Genomic DNA, 25,059 nt, shown 5'->3' on the forward strand with positions numbered 1-25,059 from the left:
ATGAGTAAGACACCAGCAAAGACTAAAAAGCAGTTTTCCTGCCATTTCTAAGAGTGTATTACATGGATCTACACTCACTTCTCTTACTATTATTTATATCATAACTGTTTATAATGATGTTATCCTAAAGACTGCAAATCTGAATCATGGCTGTGGTCAGCCAAATACTGGCTTTGTTCACTGTTGTAAAGTAAGATGTGTTATACAATTGGTCAGCACATGGTGCTTATAAAACAGTATCTGTGGAGCACTGCAAGCATTGCGAGTTCAGGTCTCACCTGCAGCAGCTTTGCTTAATTCACTTAGCCACACCACACTGGATACGCCCAATCTCATCTGATCTTGGAAGTTAAGCAGTGTTGGGCCTGGTTAGCCACCTGGGAATACAAGGTGCTGTAGGTATTTTTAATCTACAGCCACACCACACTGGATACGCCCAATCTCATCTGATCTTGGAAGCTAAGCAGTGTTGCATATTGTTCTGCCATCTGGGAGGAAACTGGTGATCCAACTAGATTGCATACTAATGCATGCTAGTTTAAACTGTTAAAAATATACATTCTGGTTAGCTCAGTTTGGGCTTACACTATCAATATAAACCAACCATAGGTTTTACAGTCATGATAGCTCCCCAGAGCCCGCTCCCTAGAGCGTGCTCCCGGCGCCGGCCACTAGATAGGGCCCATTAACTAAGCTGCGGTTAAGCAGCAGACATCTCAGGTTTTTAAGCCTGTGAGAGGTCACATTTAGTTTCAGACTTCTAAGAATTATTATACCTCTGAATCAGGATATATCTGGATATATGTATATGGGTATATAATATATATGTGTGTGTGTGTGTGTATGTATGCATATATGAAATATATATATATATATTTATAAAGGTCTGAGTATGTGTGAATATACATTGTTGTATGTATGTGTGTATATATATATATATATATATATATATGTATAAAACACAAATTCCCAAGTGCGCTAAGATGGAATGTATTTACACACTTCTTCAGGCGATAATTTCGTCAGAATGTAGACTGGAGGATATTTAAAACTGGGGACCTGTAACCGACACCCCTCACCAAAATAGTCACCCAAACAAAGGGCCAATCGGCCAATTAGTAAAAAGTTGTTTTAATAACATGTAATTGAACATATGAGTTTTTACACAGTTCACAATATAAAATTATATGAATAAAATACAACCAAAAGAATACACAGCCAACACGTTTGCGAGATGGATCCTAGATACCCCTCACCTTTTGCAAGGTGCGAGCTCGACAGGGAGTATCTTCACAAACTAGATTGTGATCCTTTGACTGACAAACCCAACGCGTTTCGTCTTATCGACTTCATCAGGGGTAACGAGTATAGAAAGAGGACTAATTTGCTCTCGATGGATTTGTATAAATGATCCTATCCTCAAAAAAGGATTATTCGAAATATGTCGGGACTTAATAAGTGGAGCTCTTATATCCGACTCCTAATGGATATTTCTTCTAAAAAGTATAGCCAATTAAGTGATGATGTTTTATGGACTGCCTTAAAGATAGTTTTGGCGTAAAATCTTTGTCAAACCGCCTATAGGAATTATTGATTCTAGCCTCCTAGGAGTGCTGACAACCGAATATCGGCATTTTAGTAAACTACCTAAAAAATGGTATCCACTTTTAAGAACCGAGACTCTGTGACTTCCACATGCAGCTAAAGTTTTCCCAGGATCCATTCTGTGAGACCTATTGAGGAAGCCACATCATTTATACCTTTGAGATTGTCAAACCAGCCATTTAATTCTGGAGTTTTCTACTGTATGAAGGTCAATATTTGAATTAGAAGTAGTCTCGGTTCTTAAAAGTGGATACCATTTTTTAGGTAGTTTACTAAAATGCTGATATTCGGTTGTCAGCACTCCTAGGAGGCTAGAATCAATAATTCCTATAGGCGGTTTGACAAAGATTTTACGCCAAAACTATCTTTAAGGCAGTCCATAAAACATCATCACTTAATTGGCTATACTTTTTAGAAGAAATATCCATTAGGAGTCCGGATATAAGAGCTCCACTTATTAAGTCCCGACATATTTCGAATAATCCTTTTTTGAGGATAGGATTATTTATACAAATCCATCGAGAGCAAATTAGTCCTCTTTCTATACTCGTTACCCCTGATGAAGTCGATAAGATGAAACGCGTTGGGTTTGTCAGTCAAAGGATCACAATCTAGTTTGTGAAGATACTCCCTGTCGAGCTCGCACCTTGCAAAAGGTGAGGGGTATCTAGGATCCATCTCGCAAACGTGTTGGCTGTGTATTCTTTTGGTTGTATTTTATTCATATAATTTTATATTGTGAACTGTGTAAAAACTCATATGTTCAATTACATGTTATTAAAACAACTTTTTACTAATTGGCCGATTGGCCTCTTGTTTGGGTGACTATTTTGGTGAGGGGTGTCGGTTACAGGTCCCCAGTTTTAAATATCCTCCAGTCTACATTCTGACGAAATTATCGCCTGAAGAAGTGTGTAAATACATTCCATCTTAGCGCACTTGGGAATTTGTGTTTTATTCTGTATGTTTTGAGGTCTTCCAACAAAGATCTCTCCCGAATTGCTGCTCCCAGGTTGGCGCGAGATAAAGATACTATTGTGTTTTATATATATATGTATATATATATAATATGCTGACATTAAAAATCTATTTTGCAATAAGCAAGACTACAGTGGTGCAATTGGTCAGCACACAGTGCTTATTAAACGGTATCTGTTGAGCACTGCAAACATTGTGAGTTCAGGCCTCACCTGCAGCAGCTTTGCTTATTGTTTTTTTTTTTTTTATAAATTTCTTTATTAGACAGCCATAGAGTCACAACATAAGTTATCAGGGTCGAGTTACAAGAATATTCAACAGTGACCCGAACAATCAAATTCAATAAGAATAAAAGTAGAGTAAATTGAGGCTGTACAGGTTTTTTGTTTTTTTTGTAGTAAGAGAGAAGGAAAAGCGAAAACATTTCACTTAGAGTAATTTCTACTCAGCTGTCTGACACAATATTAGGGGATATGATTCACCGGGGTGTAACCCCATCCCCAACATCAGGTAAGATACATAAAATGCACACTAAACATCACAGCTGTTAGGAAGAAAGGGAGACAGGAAAGGAAAGGATAGAGATGGAAAGTAAAGAGAAAGAAATATTGCAGAGATACTATAAACAAATAGTGTATATATTGTCAGGGGGGGGGGTGGATGGAGTGGGGGGTTAGTCAGAGGCACAGTCTGGATTAGGATGTGAAGTCCTGGTTTTGGGGTGAAAATTGCCGTGTGTAGTATAACTTTTCTGGAGGGTCTATAGTATAAGTGGGGTCCACTCCGTAATTCTATCTTTAAGGAACTTGGGCCCTCATTCCGAGTTGTTCGCTCGGTATTTTTCATCGCATCGCAATGAAAATCCGCTTAGTACGCATGCGCAATGTTCGCACTGCGACTGCGCCAAGTAACTTTGCTATGTAGAAAGTAATTTTACTCACGGCTTTTTCATCGCTCCGGCGAACGTAATGTGATTGACAGGAAATGGGTGTTACTGGGCGGAAACACGGCGTTTCAGGGGCGTGTGGCTGAAAACGCTACCGTTTCCGGAAAAAACGCAGGAGTGGCCGGAGAAACGGTGGGAGTGCCTGGGCGAACGCTGGGTGTGTTTGTGACGTCAACCAGGAACGACAAGCACTGAACTGATCGCACAGGCAGAGTAAGTCTGAAGCTACTCTGAAACTGCTAAGTAGTTAGTAATCGCAATATTGCGAATACATCGGTCGCAATTTTAAGAAGCTAAGATTCACTCCCAGTAGGCGGCGGCTTAGCGTGTGTAACTCTGCTAAATTCGCCTTGCGACCGATCAACTCGGAATGAGGGCCTTGAGCTCAACTTATAGATCCCGCTATCCTGTTAGTCCAATACCACGTTGTGTCTCGGAATACCCTCCAAATGCATTCCCGTCTGTCCAAGGGTAGACTCTCAATATACATTCCCCATTTTTTATGAAAAAGTATAACTCCATTTTCAATTTGGAAGGTAGCTATTTTTCTCTCACAAAATAGTACATACAATAAAGCGGACTCCCATTCACCTACTGATGGGGCAGTTTTATATATCCAGTGCCTCAGTATCACTTGTTTTGCTACCGTGACCATCACAGTCAGTAGAGGGATCATCGGGGTAAGATCTAACAGTGACAACCAGGGTGAAAAGTCAGCATACAGCAGCGGGGCCACCAGGGCAGGGAGAGTTACTTTGAGTAGTCGGGATAAATATTGGAGAATCTTACACCAGAAACGTTTAATTTTCCCACATGACCAAAGATTGTGTGTCAGGGAAGCTCCACTTATTCCGCATTTAGGGCAATTGCCCGACTCACCCGGGCGGAAGTGTTGTCTTTGGGAGGGGGATATAAACATCCTGTTTACTACCCTTAGGTGTATTTCTTGTAACTTAGCGGACTTTAAGGCCTTGAGAACTCGGTCAATGTTCGTGGAGGTCTGACCCATGTCAGGTGCCCCTGGGAGTTCCCGCCGCCAGACATCTGAGAGAGGGGTCCAAGAGGGGGCTGACACTTCAACCAGGTCATTGTAAAGATATCGGATTTTGAAGGGTTTTGTCTGCAGAATAGGAGAGTGTCGAGGACTGTTCGGGTAGAGGTCATTTTACCTAAGGGGTCATTAAGAGAGTTGATATAATGGCGAGTTTGGAGAAACATGAAAAAGTTGGAGTGGGGTAAAGAGAATTTGTCTCGCAATTGCGAAAAGGAGAGCATCTGTCCACCAGGGTCAAAAACATCTCTAATAGTGTGTATCCCCTTACATTTCCATGTGTAGAAGTGACGGTTGTCTAAAGAGGAGGGGAAGTTGGGGTTTCCCCATAAGGGTATGTATGGTGACTCATATGGTTCAGTACCAAATAGTTTATGGATGGAGGTCCAGGCCCTATAAGTGTCCCAAAACAAGATATTAGTCCTAGCTTCCTGGGGTAGTTTGGCCTTTGGTGTGTGAAGCAATGCTGCGGGTGAGTAAGGAGAGAATAATGCCTCTTCTAATTCCAGATTCGTGAATGTGTCTGACTGTAAAAGCCAATCTGAGGCAAACTTAAATAGTGCTGATCTAGCAAACATCATTATATTGGGCATACTCAGCCCGCCTTTTCGTTTATCAACATAAGTTCGGGCTTTGGGCATGCGTGGTTTTCAGTTTTTCCAAATACATTTTGAGAAAATTTGCGAACAGAGTATGGTGTCTTGCTTATTGATCGTGACGGGGAGCATCTGAAGTAGGTAGGCTAATTTTGGGAAGATAATAGCCTTTATCACCACTACTCTCCCCAACAGAGAAAGTTTGAGGTCTTTCCAAGAATCTAACCGTGTTTTGATTTGTTGGATAATAGGTGTGTAATTGAATAGATATAGTCGGGAGAGTACCGAGGGGATATAGATACCTAAGTATTTAAGTTTAGTAGGGGTCAGCGTGAATTGGGAAGAGAAGTCAGAATAAAGAAGAGGGTCTGTTATGTTAGTCAAAGGGAGTAGTTCGGATTTATGAGTATTTATGCGGTAGCCAGCGAAGATACTAAAGCGGTGTATGGTGTCAAAAATGGCGGGTATCGAAGTGCGTGGGTTGGAAACAAATAAGATCATATCATCCGCAAATAGTCCAAGTTTAACTTCCCTTTTCCCCACTGATATTCCCGAGAAGGTTGGTAATTGTCTCAGTGTTACCGCCAGGGGTTCTAATGCTGCTGCAAATAGTAAAGGGGACAAAGGACATCCCTGTCTGGTCCACCTATGAATCGTTAGGGGCTGAGATAAATATCGATTTGTGAAAACTTGTGTAGATGCATTGTGGTAAATGGTTTGTATAATGGCCACAAACTGGTCTGAGAATCCGAAGCGTCGGAGTGTCTCAAATAGGTGATCCCACGTCACCAAGTCGAATGCCTTTTCCGCATCTAATGATAATAGGAAGGCAGGGTCACCCGTTTCAACCTCCTTCAGGGATTGTAAAACTGTTAGAACTTTACGAATATTGGTCACCGAGTGTCTGCCTGAGATAAAACCGGTTTGATCACTGTGGATTATGTCAGGCAGGATAAATTTTAGTCGGTCTGCTAATAGCTTAGTAAATAATTTGTAATCTACATTAAGTAAGGAGATAGGGCGATAGGAAGACGGGAGGAGTGGGTCTTTGCCAGGTTTGGGTATCACTCGGGTCAGAGCTGAGTTAAAATAATGTGGGATAGTAAGGCTGGAAAATATGGAATTGAAAAATGCTGTTAAAGAATCTACTATTTTAGGTGAGAGTATTTTAAAGAATTCCCCGGACAAACCATCGGGGCCTGGTGTCTTCAGTGTCTTAAGGGCTTTAATAGCCTCCGTCACTTCAGTGACAGTAACAGGGGCCGTAAGGGATTCTGATTGTTCTGGGGAAATCTGGGGCAACTGTAGTGTGTCCCAAAAAGAGGTTTTGGTAGGTTGGTCGATACTACTATGAGAGTATAAATTGCTAAAGAAGGTGTAGAAGATATCACTGACCGCCTTCCCTTCGGTCTGTATTGCTGAGGTTGAATCTCTCAACGCTGTCACATATTGGGGTCCTTTGTCAGTTTTAAGTAAGTTAGAAAGCATTCTGCTCGGTTTATCTCCATATTGAAAGAGTTTGTGTTTACCTGCTATAAGGAATCTATTATCCATATGTGTCAGAGTATGGTCAAATTGGGTCTTAGCGTCTCTATATTTCTGTTTGTTAGCTATCGTAGGTGAGGATTTAAAGGTCTGAAATGAGGAAGTGAGTGCAGATTGTGTCGCTCTATATGTGGCATCTTGGTCTCGTTTATATTTTGTCATGTATGCAATTATATCCCCTCTTAGAACCGCTTTAGCAGTCTGCCAGAATAAGGCAGGATCAGATATATGGTCAGAGTTATTGAGAACATAAGAATCCCAGGAGTGCACCAACATAGTTTTAAATTCTGGGGAGGCGGCCATCTTAGCAGGGAATCTCCATTGTGAGTTAGAACCCAGAGTGAGTCTACCTTGAAGCGCTAGTGAGATAGGGGCATGGTCTGAGACGGTTATAGGGTTAATAGCTGTCTCAGTGATCCTGGGTGACAGATCAGTGGAGACAATGAAGTAATCTATACGTGAGAAGGAATTATGGGTTGAAGAGTAGTAAGTATATTCCAGTTCTACAGGGTTATGAAGGCGCCATATATCCATCAGTCCCAACTGTGTGGATATGTATTCAAGGTTGATTTTGGGTAATCGGGTTCTCTGAGACGAGGCACCCTTCCTGTCCAACACTAAAGAGGATACCATATTCATATCTCCTCCAACGATAAGAGAGGTATGTGAATATGGGCGAAGAATATTCGTTATCTCCAGGTAAAATGATTTGTCATAGACAGCCGGGGCATAAATATTGCATAATGTTAGTCTGGTACCCTCCAAGGTGATATCTAATACTATATATCGTCCCTGAGGGTCAATAATCTGATGGTGTATGTCAAATGACACCCCTTTACGGATAAGAATAACGACCCCCCTTGCTTTAGATGAAAATGAAGAGGACGCCACAACCTCTTGTCTAAGCATAGTAAGTTTAGCATGTTCAGGAGGGGTCAAATGTGTCTCCTGGAGCATGGAGACGTCAGCTTTTGTCTTATTTAAATAGGTTATGATGCGTCTCCGTTTAATAGGAGAGTTAATACCCGTAACATTCCACGATATTATATTAAGTTGTGACATCTACTACATCATCGGAGGAATATAGAAGTATAGTAAGAGGCCTTATGGTAGGAAATATCGTTATACGAGTAATCCAGAATATCTTAAAGATACACATCCTCCACCCCCACCAGTTAAGTATCTGCAAACAAGTGGTATCATAGAGGAAAGTAGAGGAAGTCAGGGAGAAGAAAGAGAGGTAGAGACAAAAATAAAGAGAAAAATAACATATACGAACGTCTACGTCAGTAGACATCAGTAGCAGCTTTCAACGTGAAGCCACCGCAATGTAGAACTATAGAATAACATAATAACCAACAGGTATTCTGAAGATAATAAACTCAAGGGATCGTCCCTATGACCCGTATAGAAAAGTAAGTGCCTTTCTAATTGGTCATAATAGGAGCGGAACCCAAATTACCTCTCAATAGAGCAGAACAATTAGCCATATCAACTAGTATAAGAACATGAATCGAGTCCCGGTATCAGGTTTCAGACATTATCGACTGTCTTGCTTGGAGAAGATGGTATTGAGGCCGGGGGCGAACGTGTGGATCTGCTCAGTTCCGTCATAAATCCTCTAGCCGAATCCACCGATGTGAAATCTTTCGGGCCTTGTGGGGTGAAAATGCGCAGCCGCGCGGGGTAAAGAAGAGCAAATCGGATACCATTTTTCACAAGATGAGAGCATATTGGAGACATTTCTCTTCTAGCTCTAGAGACTTCAGCGGAGTAGTCCTGAAAAAGGAACAGCCGTTGACCATCCCACTGGAGTGAACCTTTGCTTCGGGCCGCAGACCATATCAGTTCTTTGTGTCTGAAATTTAAGCATTTGAAGATTACTGGACGGGGTCTAGATTGGTTAGAGTCACGTGGGGGGCCCAGTCTATGGGCTCGTTCAATTTCCAGCGACGAGAGTTCCTCGGGGATACCTAAGAGGTCTGGTAAATCGGAGAGGAGGAATTTCAGAAGGTCCGGTCCCTTCAGTGATTCCTTGAGACCCACAATTCTCAGGTTGTTACGTCTCGAACGATTTTCTAGGTCGTCCATCTTCATCATCATATGTTGACGTGTAGTTGTTAGAGATACTACTTGTTCTTTAAGGTCTTCAATTTCTTTGAAGTTAACTCCAATCCTGTTCTCGTTCACCGAAATTCTTCGGGACATAGAGCCGAGCTCTGATTTCAGGTCTGATACTGCAGACATAAATTTATCTGCTTGAGTTTGTAACAAAGGTTCCACAGTCTCTTTAATTGCCTTGACTATGTCCGAATAGGAGAGAGGAGCGGGGGGAGCCTTTGGTGCCATGGCAGGCAATGGATCAACTGTAGTATCTGGGCCGATAGAATGGTGGGACGGGAGCAGTGAGGTGGTGTCTGATTCTCCACATTTCTCGTCACTCCTGCCTCTTTGGGGTTTCGGTGTAGAAGATCTTAGGTATTTGTCCATACTAGTAGTTATGAGCTCATGAGGGTCGGACGAGTGATTTGGGTTGCCGTTGGTTATAAAAATGAGAAGAGATCTACATTACGGTTACGGCCGGTGTAAATTCACATTATACTGTGAAATGTTTCCGTCAGTGGAGGACTGAGGGCGTTTGTATTACGTCCAATTGACAGGAAGATGTAGTTGTGTCTACCAGGTAGAAAGTTATTATCGCCAATATATGTGGTAGCAGTGAGATTCAGAGGGCGTGGTAGATAATGTTGGTAATGTAGTATTTCAATCACAACGGCAATCCGGCCCGCGGCATCACCGAGTGAGCACGCCAATTGGAGACAAATTAGTAGGTATTGAGTAGATCCCACTCACCTCCCACACACACGGCGATGGGGAGGGGGGGTGAAGATGTAATTCACTTTGTGGCTGCGGACTGGAGAAATAGTGTTATATCTTGGGATCAGCTGTAGTAATAATTAGAGTGATCCGTTTCAGTATGATGATATCCAGGGTATATCAATCTGTAGAGGGTGGGGGAAGGGAGGATATGGCAGACCTGTTGTGGTTCTGTGTATGTTTATATATAAGCGAGTATTCATATATTTATTACATAAATATATCCCCTCCTCTCCAGGTCCCCCCTGTGTCCCACCGCTGGTATATATATTAGTGCCCGGGGTAATGGGGAGTGAGGTGCAGGGAGGTTATCACCTGCTGAGTGGTGCTTCACCGTACGCCGAGGGAGACCCGTGCCAGCGCAGCACCGGAAGTGCGGCTCCACGGCTCTCTCCTTCTCTGAGCGCAGGGTCCCGTCTCCCGCCTCGCCGGTCTTCTGGTATGGTGCAGGTGGTGGGGGGGTACCTTCCAAGGTCCCCAGCAGGTCGTAGGGTTCCCCGGGGTGTTTTCACGGCCGCGGGTAGTCCCGGCGTCCGCGTCCGTCTCCCGGAGCTTCCCGACGGGCAGCTGTTGAAATTTAGGCCGCGGCTCCGGCGTCTAGTGCAGGCCACAACCTGCAGAGACCGCAAAAACGGTCTCCCGGCTCCACGACCAGGCACACCGACACCCTGAGCCTCAGTGCAGATAATGAGGGTAGGTTGGGGGTAATTATTGTTTTTGGTTGTGTTGATTTTCTGATAGGAAAGCAGGAGGTTTAATTCCCTGCTTCCAGTCGTCTCTCCAGTCCTTGCTTATTGTTTTTACAGGTGGCTCTGTAGCCAAGTGGTTAGGCTTCCCGGCCACAGTGAACATTGTGATTGCATGGACACTGGTTCAGATCCTGGTTTAACAGGTGTTTAAAAAAAAAAACATGGTAGGACACCATTTTTAACGTTACTTCCTGGTTCTTTCCCGGAGGTTGCTGCCCTACAACACTCAGCCTCTGGATGAGCGGGGTGTTGTTAGGAATTTAATTTATTAATTGTTTTTGTACAGCATGACTCTACAGGAAGATTCACTATTGCTGGTAACCACATGCACGGTAATGCAGGTTTATACACACGTTACTTCCGTGGTATACTTACTGGTTGGTGTACATGATCACTAAGTCTAATGCATAGTCAAACAAGCAGCTTCGCTGCAAAGTCGGTCACACAGTGTGTCGGACAAATACGACTGCACAGACAGACCCTTACCGGTCCTCTTTGGGGGGAATGCGGGCGCATGTACTGCCTGAGAGGAAAAATTGACTGTTTCAGCTAGATTGTTGTGGTCGATTCGCCGCCAGCCCTCATAGCACCAGGCCAGTACGTCAGGTTCTCAGCGAAGGCTGAACAATTTCCAATGAGAGAGAATTGCAATTATTGGGCGTTTAACTACCTATCGGAGTGTACCCTACACAGCAGTAGGGCTGTTGCTTCGCCCTGCTTTGGTAAGGGTTTGAGTTAACAAGGCTGTAGTGGCAGGGCACTCCAGTTCAGGTTTGCCCTAAACAAAGACCACCTTACACTTCTTGCTGCCTACAGCTTCTGTGGACGTTGGCAGTTGGTTCTTGCGTTTTCAGCTTCGCTAGTGGCGCACAACGTCCTCTTTGGCTACGTTCCTAACAGGCGGAGTCGGATTCCAAACGAGAATAGATCGCAGATCAAGTGGGGGGGGAAATCTGATTTCCTACCATTGTCTACGCGAAATCCTGAATGATTCCGTCTCAACGACTTCAATTCCTAGGTATGATTCTCGATACGGTAAATCAAATAATTTACCTACCCGAACAGAAAGTACAGGTCATTCGTCATCTGGTACAATTAGTGCTCAAGCTACGCACTGTCTCGGTTCATTTGTGCATTCGCTTATTAGGCACAATGGTGGCGGCTTTAGAAGCGCTTCAGTTCGGAAGACTTCACTCACGTCCTTTTCAACTGGATGTGCTCGCACAGTGGTCGGGCTCGCATCTGCAGATTTACCGCAGGGTGAGGTTGTCTCCAAGGGCCAGAGTGTCTCTACTCTGGTGGCTCAAAGTACAGAATCTAACCGCAGGGAAACGGTTCGGCGCCTGGAATTGGATAATTCTCACGGCGGACGCGAGTCTCAGAGGTTGGGGAGCTGTAGTTCAAAATTATCAGCTCCAGGGTCTCTGGGCGGATCACGAAAGATTGCTGTCTATAAATGTCCTGGAACTCCGGGCAATTTACAATGCGCTACGACAAGCAGTGCACATGCTGCAGGCTCAGGCTGTTCAGGTGCAGTCAGACAATGTGACGGCGGTCGCATACATCAACAAACAAGGAGGAACGAAAAGCCGTATGGCAATGCGGGAAGTAGCTCGAATCCTCAATTGGGCCGAGTATCACCAAGTGATATTGTCGGCAGTATTCATTCCGGGAGTGGACAACTGGGAGGCGGATTATCTCAGCCGTCGGGATTTTCATCCAGGAGAATGGGCATTAAATCCAGAAGTGTTTCACATGCTGGTCCTGAAGTGGGGTTACCCGCAAGTGGACCTGATGGCATCTCGCCACAATCATCAAACGCCCCAGTACGTGTCCAGAACGAGAGATCCAAAGGCCGTGGCGGTGGATGCTCTCACAATCACGTGGCCATACAGTCTCGTGTATCTGTTTCCACCGTTTCCGCTGCTCCCTCTGTTGCTAAAACGGATCAAAGGAGAGTCCGTCACAGTCATACTAGTGGCGCCTCTTTGGCCTCGGAGAGCTTGGTTCTCGGATCTCCGCGGTCTACTCGCAGACGATCCTTGGCCGCTCCCACTACGTCCGGACCTGTTACAACAGGGTCCGTTCCTTTATCCCGATTTAGCGCGGCTGCGTTTGACGGGTTGGCTGTTGAGACAGCCCTCTTAAGAAGAGAGGGCATTCCAGAATCGGTTATACCAACCATGTTACGAGCTAGGAAGCCGGTTACGGCAGCTCATTATTACAGAATTTGGCGTGCCTACATAGGTTGGTGTGAAGCTCGGAAGTTTCCGACATCATCTTTCAAGTTATCCCGTCTTTTGTTATTTCTACAGATGGGGTTAGATGGAGGTCTGCGTTTATCCACACTAAAAGTGCAGATATCTGCGTTGTCAATTTATTTTCAAAGAAGATTGACTCTATTGCCGTCGGTTCACACCTTTATGCAGGGTGTCCTCAGAGTACAGCCTCCATTCACCACACCTACTGCGCCATGGGACTTGAATCTGGTTTTAGATTTCTTACAGTCTTTTTATTTCGAACCCTTACAACAAGTGGATATTAAGTTTCTCACTTGGAAATCAATTTTTCTCCCTACCAAAAGTAGTGTCTTCTTTTCACATCAATCAACCAATAGTAGTTCCTGTGTTAACAGGAGATTCTGGAACCTTGGATGTGGTACGCGCACTACGCGTTTATGTATCCCGAACGTCTACAGTTCGTAAGACGGATACATTGTTTGTCCTCTATGATGCGGCCAAGATGGGTTGGCCAGCTTCTAAGCAGACCCTATCCAGATGGATAAAACTGACCATACGTCAGGCTTACCTTCATGCTAGGTTACAGCCGCCTACATCAGTAACAGCTCATTCCACACGTTCTGTGGGAACGTCATGGGCAGCTGGTCGTGGAGCTTCTACGACACAGCTTTGCCGTGCGGCTACATGGTCTTCAGTGCACACGTTTGTGCGCTTTTACAAGTTTGATACTTTTACGGCATCAGCATCTAGCTTTGGCCGTCTAGTGTTAAAGGTGCCAAACAGCTCTCCCGCCCACGGGGGAAACTTTGGTACGTCCCAAGAGTACTCCAGTGACCCCTAGTGGATGAAAAAGAAAATAGGATTTTGGTACTTACCAGGTAAATCCTTTTCTTTGAATCCATAGGGGGCACTGGACGCCCACCCAGAGCAGTTATACCTGGTTTGTGGTAGGTTCAGAGAATCTTATGGTAACACACTCTCACCGACTGGTTCAAATTAGCAAGTTCTATCGGGTTTGGTGTCAACGGTTAGTTGTCAGTAACGTTATGTGTTAACTTTATTGTTGTCCATTTTGTTATATGTGATTCTCCATTGTCAACCTCTATAGCTCCTGTTCGGCTCAGTAAAAAAACACTGAGGTACTCTGGGATATGGAGGGGAGGAGTAGTCTCAAATTTTAATTTATTCAGTGCCTAGTTCTGTGGAACCGTCCATATCCCAAGAGTACTCCAGTGCCCCCTATGGATTAAAAGAAAAGGATTTACCTGGTAAGTACCAAAATCCTATTTTTCCTAGTGGGCCCTCCACTCCCAAGTCCGACACTGTGTATATATAGTAGGAAATATGGGCGGCACTCAGGAGACTTGATGCTATTGCCCGAAAACAATTGTTGGATGAATTGTCCTCGTTAAAGGATCTGCATCAAGTCTCCTGAGTGCCGCCCATATTTCCTTCTGTGCATGAATGTCTTGTCCCAGGGAGGGCACCGGAGCAGCTGTTATTTGAGGTACGAGTGCCGGTTGTTTCAAAAGACCGGGTGACTATTGATAGCAGGCGATCGCTTCATCAATTCCTAATGGAGCAATTGCCAGCTGCAAATAGCCGCAGCCCGACATGCCGTGCATCATGCAGCATTACAGCAAGATGAACATGTCTACATCTGTAGCATTTTTTTTTTTTTTTTAGGGGGGAGTAAGAATTATACTTCTAGGGGCTGATTATAAACTATGGAGACAAAAAAAAAATCTGATTTTTTTTTTGTCTGTACGTTCCGGCATCACACAAAAACTACTGGGTAAATTTGGACTACCTTTGTATAGCTTATTGATGTAGAAAGAAATTCAGGTATGTATGATCTCGATGTGACATCAGGGAGAGGAGCAATTAAGGAAAAACCAGACTCTTGACACTCGGTGCGCTTAAATTTGGTGTTCTGATCATGCTTCTGTGGAACTTGACTCCGCCCAAGTTATGAAATGGAACCCAAATTAACTTGACTGCTCTGCAGAGAAACTTATTTTGAGGCAGAGATTTTAACGGGATGTGGTGCAGGTGAGACTGTGTTTATAACCGATATACCTCTTATCCCCAACAATTTTCCTTTTTAATTCAAGTGCCTACTTCGCTATGACGATCAACAAATGCTTAGGGCTGTAGTCGTAGAGCTCAGCTGCTTCTCCCACTGGCAGCTTTACATGGCCTGCTCATGAGTTAATAGCCCCATCTTTTTGTGTTAATCCCTGAAACAAAAACTGCAAATATTGTTTACAAAGACATTTTGGGATCAATTTGTACAATATACAGTATAATATACATTACAACATTAGATGGCACTACTGTCTTTGTAAAATTAATTACCCTGAGCAATAACAGACACCCACGCGAGCGAAGCCTTGGGGAAATACTAGTGTGTGTGTGTGTGTGTGTTTGTGTGTGTGTGTGTGTGTGTGTGTGTGTGTGTGTGTGTGTGTGTGTATAATAATCGGCTCTTTTGGATTTGAGTATCATTTGTATGCAGATTATACTCAAATCTATCTCTCCTCCCCAGATTTGTCACTATCTGTATTGGTCAGTGTCACTGAATGCCTTTCTGCTGTTTCATCTTGGATGTCATCTCGCCACCTCAAACTTAATATTACCAAAACAGAGTTACTTATATTTCCACCGGCCAATAGTAGTTACCAACCTGATATCTCTATCACTGTTGAGAACTCAACAATCAATCCTACCTCACAAGCTCGCTGCCTAGCTCAGAACTGTCCTATGCTCACCACATTCAATCTGTATTAAAATCATGTTACATGCATCTAAAAAACATATCCAAAATACGACCATACCTTACACAAGACACTGCAAAAACTCTAATCCGTGCTCTCATTATCTCCCGCATTGATTATTGCAATAGTCTTCTTACTGCTCTCACCACTCCAATCCATACTGAATGCAGCTGCGAGGCTAATCTTCCTTGCTAGACGTTCATCGTCTGCAGAATCCACTCTGTCAGTCCCTCCATTGGTTACCCGTATACTACCGTATTCAATCTAAAATACTTTTATTTACACATAAGGCCATTAACCATACTACACCAATTTACATCTCTTCGCTCATCTCACAATATCTCCCAACCCTACCTCTCCGCTCTTCACAAGATCTACGTCTCTCTTCCACACTCCTTACTTGCTCCCATGCACGATTGCAGGACTTTTTTCAAGCTGCACCCACTCTGTGGAATGCCCTACCACGCACAATAAGACTCTACCCTAGTCTCCAAACCTACAAGCGTTCCGTGAAAACTCACCTCTTCAGGCTAGTTTATCACATTCCAGAACCGCTCACTTAACCTTCATAAGCTTTCCTATCCGATTATATCCCCACTGTACAGTCCACACATATCCCCACATATTTTCTCTTTCTTCACTTTCCCTTCCTTCTGACCATGGTTCATCATTGCTGTGATGTGATATCATGCAACCTACCTAGAACCTTTGCAATCCAGTGGACAAATATGCAATAGATAGTACCTTTCCTTGTGTATTAATGCCTATTTCCCTATAGATTGTAAGCTTGCGAGCAGGGCCCTCCTACCTGTATGACTGTTTGTTTATTACCCCGTTTTGTTTTATCATTGTGTCCAATTGTAAAGCACAACGGAATTTGCTGCACTATATAAGAAACTGTAAATAAATAAATATATAAAACACACACATATAGTATGCAGAGGCGGATTGGGCATAGGGTTTACAGGGAAGATTCCCGGTGGGCCGACGCACCTATGGGGCCTGTTTTGTTTGAGGACATGTGGTCCTTTTTATAGACATAATGAATAAGATGCAAAATAATTTGCATATATAAAAATGACTTTGCCACTTAGCCTGTGATTGCAGATGATCTAGTGTATGCTCTGTCTGCCTGCTTGGCTGACATATAAGATTGAGTGAATAGTGATTGGGATACAGTTGGTGTAATAAGCAAGAAAATATATCTTTCTAAAGAATTATATAGTTTCCTAAATTCTGAAGGTGTATCATATAATGTGCTCATAATATTTAATTTTATTTCCTTTTAACTTCCCCCTTGATGCTGGACATGCCCACTATCTGGAAAGTCTTGGGGGGAGGGTGCTGCTGCCATGGCCCATGGCTAGACCTTACACCTCTGGTGCTGCCCATGTGGGGCCACTAGTGCAAATTTTTCCAGGGCCACTTTTTGTTCCCAATCCGCCCCTGATAGTATGCATTGCTTTTTTGGGTGAGTGCTAGATATTATTTAGCGGTGGGGTGAGGCAGAGCCTTTCCTGTCATGCTAACATTTGCGTCACAGTTTTGAGTGTTTAAAGTATATGAAAAATACAAAGAATATTTTAGAAACATCTACTTTGTATTATTCTAATCATTTTTATAGTCAAAACTCTTCAGTAAAAAGTCTGACAGGAGAGGCAGTGCCTCTTCTGCCTATGTTTTCCGCACATCTCTCATCAAAACTCACCAAATTTCCAGGAGTTTATACCTCTGCACTTTTGCATATTGCCACACGTACCATTTGGCTCATATATTGTGTGTAAATCTGGCTCTGGTACTAGCCTGTGCCTCCTGAGCCATTTACCTCACCGCACGTTCCTGTGATTTAGTTATGAAAATACTATTTTTTTTTGCTCTTCTGTATTCACACATAACTTAAGTGGAAGTGATATTTTTTATGACTGTCCCTTTAGACACTTCCATACATTGGTTGTTACTGGAAAGTGACAGCACAGTAAAGAGAAATTGTATCTGCAAGGTACAGCAGTGTATAGTAAGAGAGTGACAAGTCCGGGAAGAAATCCAAAAGTTGAAAGTAGGAGGTAGTAGTCAGCCAAGTCAAATTTGTTTACTGGATATCTAACAGGAAGAATTGCTATATAATGTTCATAGGGAGCATGATAATCTAGCAAGGATACAACTTACTGGATGACCTTACAGTCAGAGTTGAGTCTTGCGTGGAGATTTCACATAACTAGGTACATTTCAGGTGCATGCACACACACATCGGTTGTGAGATTGTTTGCATTCAATGGGTGGAATTCAAATGTTTGAAAAGTCAGTTGGGTGTCTGTTTCTTCCTGTCTATTAGATAGGAAAAAAACAGACTCCCAACTGACTTTTCAAACATTTGAATCTCCCCCTATGACTAAACATGTACACATCTGCTGATTGCCACATTGGCTAAAATGGATGAAAGCATCCACATATCTAATGGGTATGGGTCATTAGGTTGACAAGATTTAAGTTGACAGTCATTAGGTCGACCACTGTTGGTCGACATGCATTAGGTCGACAGGGTGATTAGGTCGACAGGGTGATTAGGTCGACATGGGAAAAGGTTGACATGAGGTTGTTGTTTTTTTGTGTCGTTTTCTTCGTAAAGTGATGGGGAACCCCAATTAGTGCAACATGTCCCCTTGCTGCGCTCACTTCACTCGCCATGCTTCGGGCAAGGTGCCTCGCTTGCCTCGGCAAAGGTTACTGTTCCCAGTTGTAGTCCACGTGGATCGTAAAGTATGAAAAAGTTCACAAAATGAAAAAAAAAAAGTGAAAAACTCATGTCGACCTTGTCCATGTTGACCTAATGACCATGTCGACCAATAGTGGTCAACCTAATGGCTGTCGACCTAAGTCTTGTCATCCTAATGACCGTAAGCCTATCTGACCATGCAGCCTTCACTGAAGACCTACAGTAAAACTGACTGGCAATGCTCCAATGGCTGTAAAAGCCTGCAGGACATATGAAGGAGGAGGTATAGTATCCGAGCTAAGGACTGTGAGACAGCACAGGAGGAGAGCAGACTTATTACAAGTAGTTCAATAAAGCACAAAGGAACACTGTCTCACTTTTCGGATACCATGTTTGTCGTTTTACATTTCATAGGGGGATATTCAATTGTTTGAAAAGTCAGTTGGGTGACTGTTTTTTCCTATCTAATAGACAGGGAAAAAAAGACACCCAACCGCCATATATTTACCAGACTCTTCTTATCCTGCCTTTCAATCCATTATATATATATATATATATATATATATATATATTCTCTTAGCATCCAAAGATAGAAAGTGTAGCTATTGGTAGGGACAGCTATCCTCCCATTCATACATAATGCAGTGAGTGGTGTCATACTTTCTTGTAGTTTTGATCACAGGTTAAATAATTCTGATGTTTTTCCTATTCATGTTAAATGATCAATTCATTTCCTAAGGCACTTTATTGTTCTTCCTATAGCCTTTACTTTAGAATATGTTGTTTCCTTACTTACAGGGTCATTGAAGACAGCAACCTGGTTCCTGTTCTGTTTCAAGTGATTTTGGTAAGAATACTTTAACGTTACATTTATTGTAGTATAATTGGCAACATAAGATGCAAATCCAGATCATTTACCAGTATGCAGACATTTCTGGTCAATGTTTGTAGCATGCTTTCATTTCTAAAGTGCTGACACATTTTTAATAGGCATAGCTGAATCAAGAAATTGCTAATAAAATGTATGTTAAATTAAGTTGAAACTTTTCTAACTTTAATTATTGTTTTTGACAAGTTAGTATGTGTGATAATGGTGGTTATCTACACTAAAGGTGTTGGTGCACGCTAAGATGCTTAAGTGGCTATTTTGACAATTTGCAGGTATCTGCAAATTTACATGTGGACTAGTACGGTGCATACTTGCCTACTTTGCTGCCCCCTTCTCTGGGAGGAGGCAGCGTTGTAGGCGCATGGGGGCATGGCCGGCGGCATGATGTGCTGTCCAGGGGGCGTGGTCAGTCATTGTGGGCTGTTGGGGGGCATGATTACCGGGAAGTGGGCAGTCCAGGGGGCGTGGCATCACTATCGTGTCGTCGTGGCTCCGCCCCCCACTATACAGTGCCGAGAAAATAGACGCTGTATAGTGGGGGGTGGAGCTACGATGACGCGTTTCATCCCGAATCGAGTCATCAGATTCCCTCGGACCGCCCGCCTGTTCCTGCTGTGGGCGGCCAAGGTGGGGTGCGAAGGGCCCGACAGGGATAACGGGAGGCTTGCTCACCTTTCTGGGGGGCCGGGAGGGTGACCCGATTTTCGGGTGCCTCCCGGCGATTCAGGGAGGGTAGGCAAGTATGGTACGGTATGTGCTAGGAAAGACCAGTAATTGTGATGTACGTCTGAAGGGGAACCATTTGATGTTGAGTTGGGCAAGTGGTACTGTACGTGCAGATGGACTGTGGGGGAAATGTAATAGCCGGCAACTTGCATGCATCATCGGGATTCAGGTGAGTCAGTCTGATGTTTTAAATCGTCAATCATTTAAATGGAAAAACCAGGTTCATCCAAATCTCGAAGAAGTCTGCAAGTACAGTAGCAGGCTATTACATTTACCCCTATGTGTACAGTTAATGACTGGCCTAATTCAGGCCGAGAGGTTTGAGACACAATTAGACCACACTTTGATCTTGCCTAATCCTCACCCTGGGCTACCCAGACTGCCCTATTTTATTTTTTACAAAATGATGCCTTTTTCCTGTGCTGCTGTTTTAGGTGACAATCTCCAGACAATCTGGAAAATTGGAGCTGTTGGCAGATATGCTTTGGGGGTTAGTAACAAAATAGGCTGGCATATAGTAGTACATAGCCACAAATTGGCAATTCATTGTAATCAATTTAGTGCAAGTTATATAATGAAAGCAATGTGATGTCTTAACCACTTAACTGCTTAATATTTTTCACCAAAAACGCTCAGAAATTGTTTAATATTTCAATATTGTATGATTGCATTAGGTCAAGAACCACTCAGAAATTGTTTAATATTTTATTATTTTATGATTAGGTCAAGAACATCTATTTAAAAATTATCAACCCTGATTTTATAAAAAAAAAAAAAAGCAATTATGCAGATAACATTTGTATATATTTAGAAGAAATTTTTTGTTGTTGATATATCAGAAAATTTATACTAGACATAGCAACTCGCAATGGTTGCTGCTCCTCTCTGCAGCCTCTGGGCATATGCTGGGAAGAACTCTCCATTGGTTACTTTTCCACTGGAAGCCGCCAGGTATACACTAGGGCAGAGGCAAGGCACTCAACACATTTCTCACACGGCTGCTAGTCTCTGTAGCCACCGAGTTGGAGGGTGTCGCCGGCTGGCTGATCACTGTGCCAAGCAGTGGTTGGCAGACACTGGGGAGGAGCCATGGCTGCTGAGGGGCTGAGAGGTCCCTCTGAAACTGGCACTTTAATTTGGTCACATCAGGGAATGTTGAGGCAATTGGAATATATACACTAATGCAGGTCTGACCAACCTCAGTCAAGCCCAGTGTTCTTAGCCCTGCTGTGAGAGCAAATGTTTAACGGGTGTGGTATAGAATATCTACATTGTCTAGGTAGACACCATATGGTCAACGTGCATTAGGCCGACAAAGGTTAAGGTTGGCAGTGTTAATAGGTCGACATGACAATGGTTGACACAAGTTTTTTTCATGTATTTTAGGTCAAATCTTGTACAGATGTGTCCTCTTACATCCTTGCTGCTAAATATGCCGCGCCAGGACTCGGTTGTGCAGAGTGTCTTTTTCGCATTTTATTTGTGAAAATGCTTCTTATTAGGACGCGCGCACAGCTTCTGCTGATTAAAATGATATGCAGCATGCCTATATTCTGTGTGTAATTGCGGCTCTGTCTGCATTCAAAATGCAACATTACAGTTTTTTCCATGAAAACACTGTAGCATAGCATTTTGTATGCAAATACACTCACGTGTTATGTGTAACGCAACTTGTAGCGCACGGAGCAAAGATGTATGAGGACACGTCTGCATGTTTGATAATATGTAACTACCATCAGAACAGTCGTATACCCTCATGGGCTCGCTTTGCTCGCCACACTTTGGGCAAGGTTTCTCGCTCCACTACCGCTGCGCTTGCCACCGGATACTATATTGCCAGTTGTAGTCCACATGGATAGTAAATCCAGCAAATGTTGGCAAAACATGTGATCCTTTTCTTACAAACTGAAATGTTTAACACACACATACCCACTCATATTGTTTTATAAAATTTGTCTTTAGTTATTTGTGCATAATTTAGAATGTATTTCTGTAGCACTAAAAGTATGGAACTATCCATACTGTAGGTAGAATCGGGTGGTCTTCAGTATGCCGGCTGTCGGGATCCCGGCGCACAGTATACCGGCGCTGGCATACTGACACTTATTCTCCCTCGTGGGGGTCCACGACCCCCCTGGAGGGAGAATAAAATAGCGTGGCGACACCGCGCCCACAGCGTGGCGAGCGCAGCGAGCCTGCAAGGGGCTCATTTGCGCTCGCCACACTGATGGTAAGCCGGCGGTCGGGCTCCCGGCGCCGGTATGCTGGTCGCTGGGAGCCCGACCGCCGTCATACCATACTACACCCGTAGAATCAAATGGTTTTTACAAGATTACCATGTCATGTAAAAGGACTCTTAAAGGCATGCATTCATCCCATGGGCAGCCGTCTATCATTTTCAGCTACTGCGTTGAACCCCTCCATGCTCTGTCAGTGCTAGATCAGATATCTCAGGCAAGTGTAAGTATCAAGTTCTTGGGAGATAATGAAATGTGATATCATAAGAAACATATGTTTTCACTTTTATTATGGCTGTGTAAACATAAATTATAATTGATGTATATAACTTGTGGGAATTTACCTCAAAGTTAGCAGTTAGTCCACATAGGGATTGAAGATTTCTTTGCTCCTCTCTGTTAAGTGGACGACTGTGTAACTTACCTTTTTTGTCATAACACAGAAACCAACAGTCAGCCTGATGAAGGTCCCAGCTCAGTTAGTAATACCCCTTTTACACCAAGCTTTTGATCTGGGTTGTTGCTGGGTTTATCCAGGTCACAGCTTGGTGTAAAAAGGGTCCTTGAAAAATAACCCAAGTCGAGTGATCAGGGAATCTGACCCTGGTAACGGTGCAGTGTAAACAGCTCGACACAGGTTATCTGATCCAGGTTATGCTTAAAAGCTGCTTATTTGCTGTGTATGCAGAGGTCGCCTCAAGGGACATGTAGGGCAGACCCGAGTTCAGTGTAAATGGGGCTGACCTGGGAATAACCCATGTCTAATGTGCAGTGTAAACAGAATCTGACCCAGGTTGGAACTGTGTCCAGAAACCTGGGTGGAACCTGGGTTTTCTCTAACGTCCTAAGTGGATGCTGGGGACTCCGTAAGGACCATGGGGAATAGCGGCTCCGCAGGAGACTGGGCACAAAAGTAAAAGCTTTAGGACTACCTGGTGTGCACTGGCTCCTCCCCCTATGACCCTCCTCCAAGCCTCAGTTGGATTTTTGTGCCCGAACGAGAAGGGTGCACACTAGGTGGCTCTCCTGAGCTGCTTAGTGAAAAGTTTAGTTTTAGGTTTTTTATTTTCAGTGAGACCTGCTGGCAACAGGCTCACTGCACCGAGGGACTAAGGGGAGAAGAAGCGAACTCACCTGCGTGCAGAGTGGATTGGGCTTCTTAGGCTACTGGACATTCGCTCCAGAGGGACGATCACAGGCCCAGCCATGGATGGGTCCCAGAGCCGCGCCGCCGGCCCCCTTACAGAGCCAGAAGACTGAAGAGGTCCGGGAAATCGGCGGCAGAAGACGTCCTGTCTTCAATAAGGTAGCGCACAGCACCGCAGCTGTGCGCCATTGCTCTCAGCACACTTCACACTCCGGTCACTGAGGGTGCAGGGCGCTGGGGGGGGGGCGCCCTGAGACGCAATAAAAACACCTTAGATGGCTAAAAATACATCACATATAGCTCCTGGGCTATATGGATGCATTTAACCCCTGCCAGTTTTACCTTAAAAAAGCGGGAGAAAGGCCGCCGAGAAGGGGGCGGAGCCTATCTCCTCAGCACACAAGCGCCATTTTCCCTCACAGCTCCGTTGGAGGGAAGCTCCCTGGCTCTCCCCTGCAGTCCTGCACTACAGAAACATGGTAAAACAAGAGATGGGGGGCACTAAATTTGGCAGATTAATAATACAGCAGCTATATAAGGGAAAAACACTTATATAAGGTTATCCCTGTATATATATAGCGCTCTGGTGTGTGCTGGCAAACTCTCCCTCTGTCTCCCCAAAGGGCTAGTGGGGTCCTGTCCTCTATCAGAGCATTCCCTGTGTGTGTGCTGTGTGTCGGTACGTTGTGTCGACATGTATGAGGAGGAAAATGGTATGGAGGTGGAGCAATTGCCTGTAATAGTGATGTCACCCCCTAGGGAGTCGACACCTGACTGGATGGTCGTATGGAAGGAATTACGTGATAGCGTCAGCACTTTACAAAAGACTGTTGACGACATGAGACAGCCGGAAAAACAGTTAATACCTGTCCAGGCGTCTCAAACACCGTCAGGGGCTCTAAAGCGCCCGTTACCTCAGATGGTCGACACAGACCCAGACACGGACACTGACTCCAGTGTCGACGGTGAGGAAACAAACGTATTTTCCAGTAGGGCCGCACGTTACATGATCACGGCAATGAAGGAGGTTTTGAACATTTCTGATACTACAAGTACCACAAAAAAGGGTATTATGTGGGGTGTGAAAAAACTACCCGTAGTTTTTCCTGAATCAGATGAATTAAATGAGGTGTGTGATGAAGCGTGGGTTTCCCCCGATAAAAAACTGCTAATTTCTAAAAAATTATTGGCATTATACCCTTTCCCGCCAGAGGTTAGGGCGCGTTGGGAAACACCCCCTAGGGTAGATAAGGCGCTCACACGCTTATCAAAACAAGTGGCGTTACCGTCTCCGGATACGGCCGCCCTCAAGGAGCCAGCTGATAGGAAGCTGGAAAATATCCTTAAAAGTATATACACACATACTGGTGTTATACTGAGACCAGCAATCGCCTCAGCCTGGATGTGCAGTGCTGGGGTGGCTTGGTCGGATTCCCTGACTGAAAATATTGATACCCTGGACAGGGACAGTATATTATTGACTATAGAGCATTTAAAGGATGCATTTCTATATATGCGAGATGCACAGAGGGATATTTGCACTCTGGCATCAAGAGTAAGTGCGCTGTCCATTTCTGCCAGAAGAGGGTTATGGACGCGACAGTGGTCAGGTGATGCGGATTCCAAACGGCATATGGAAGTATTGCCGTATAAAGGGGAGGAGTTATTTGGGGTCGGTCTATCGGACCTGGTGGCCACGGCAACGGCTGGGAAATCCACCTTTTTACCCCAGGTCACCTCTCAGCAGAAAAAGACACCGTCTTTTCAGGCTCAATCCTTTCGTCCCCATAAGGGCAAGCGGGCAAAAGGCCACTCATATCTGCCCCGGGGCAGAGGAAGGGGAAAAAGACTGCAGAAGGCAGCCTCTTCCCAGGAACAGAAGCCCTCCCCCGCTTCTGCCAAGTCCTCAGCATGACGCTGGGGCCTTACAAGCGGACTCAGGTACGGTGGGGGGTCGTCAAATTGGAATTCGAGACGTCTCCC

The 25,059-nt window shown here is 44.2% G+C and overlaps 1 protein-coding gene across 4 annotated transcripts in view; it reads left to right on the forward strand.

Annotated features, from left to right (window-relative positions):
* Positions 1-25,059, forward strand: part of ULK4 (unc-51 like kinase 4) — a 1,561,547-nt gene that overhangs the window by 908,878 nt on the left and 627,610 nt on the right. For all 4 annotated transcript variants that reach the window (XM_063922404.1, XM_063922401.1, XM_063922403.1 and 1 more), the window contains one exon: positions 18,876-18,924. In XM_063922404.1, the coding sequence (XP_063778474.1) occupies positions 18,876-18,924 (49 nt within the window). The remainder of the gene's footprint in view (positions 1-18,875; positions 18,925-25,059) is intronic.

The sequence above is a fragment of the Pseudophryne corroboree genome, chromosome 5, assembly GCF_028390025.1.
Source record: "Pseudophryne corroboree isolate aPseCor3 chromosome 5, aPseCor3.hap2, whole genome shotgun sequence".
Classification (NCBI taxonomy): Eukaryota; Metazoa; Chordata; class Amphibia; order Anura; family Myobatrachidae; genus Pseudophryne; species Pseudophryne corroboree.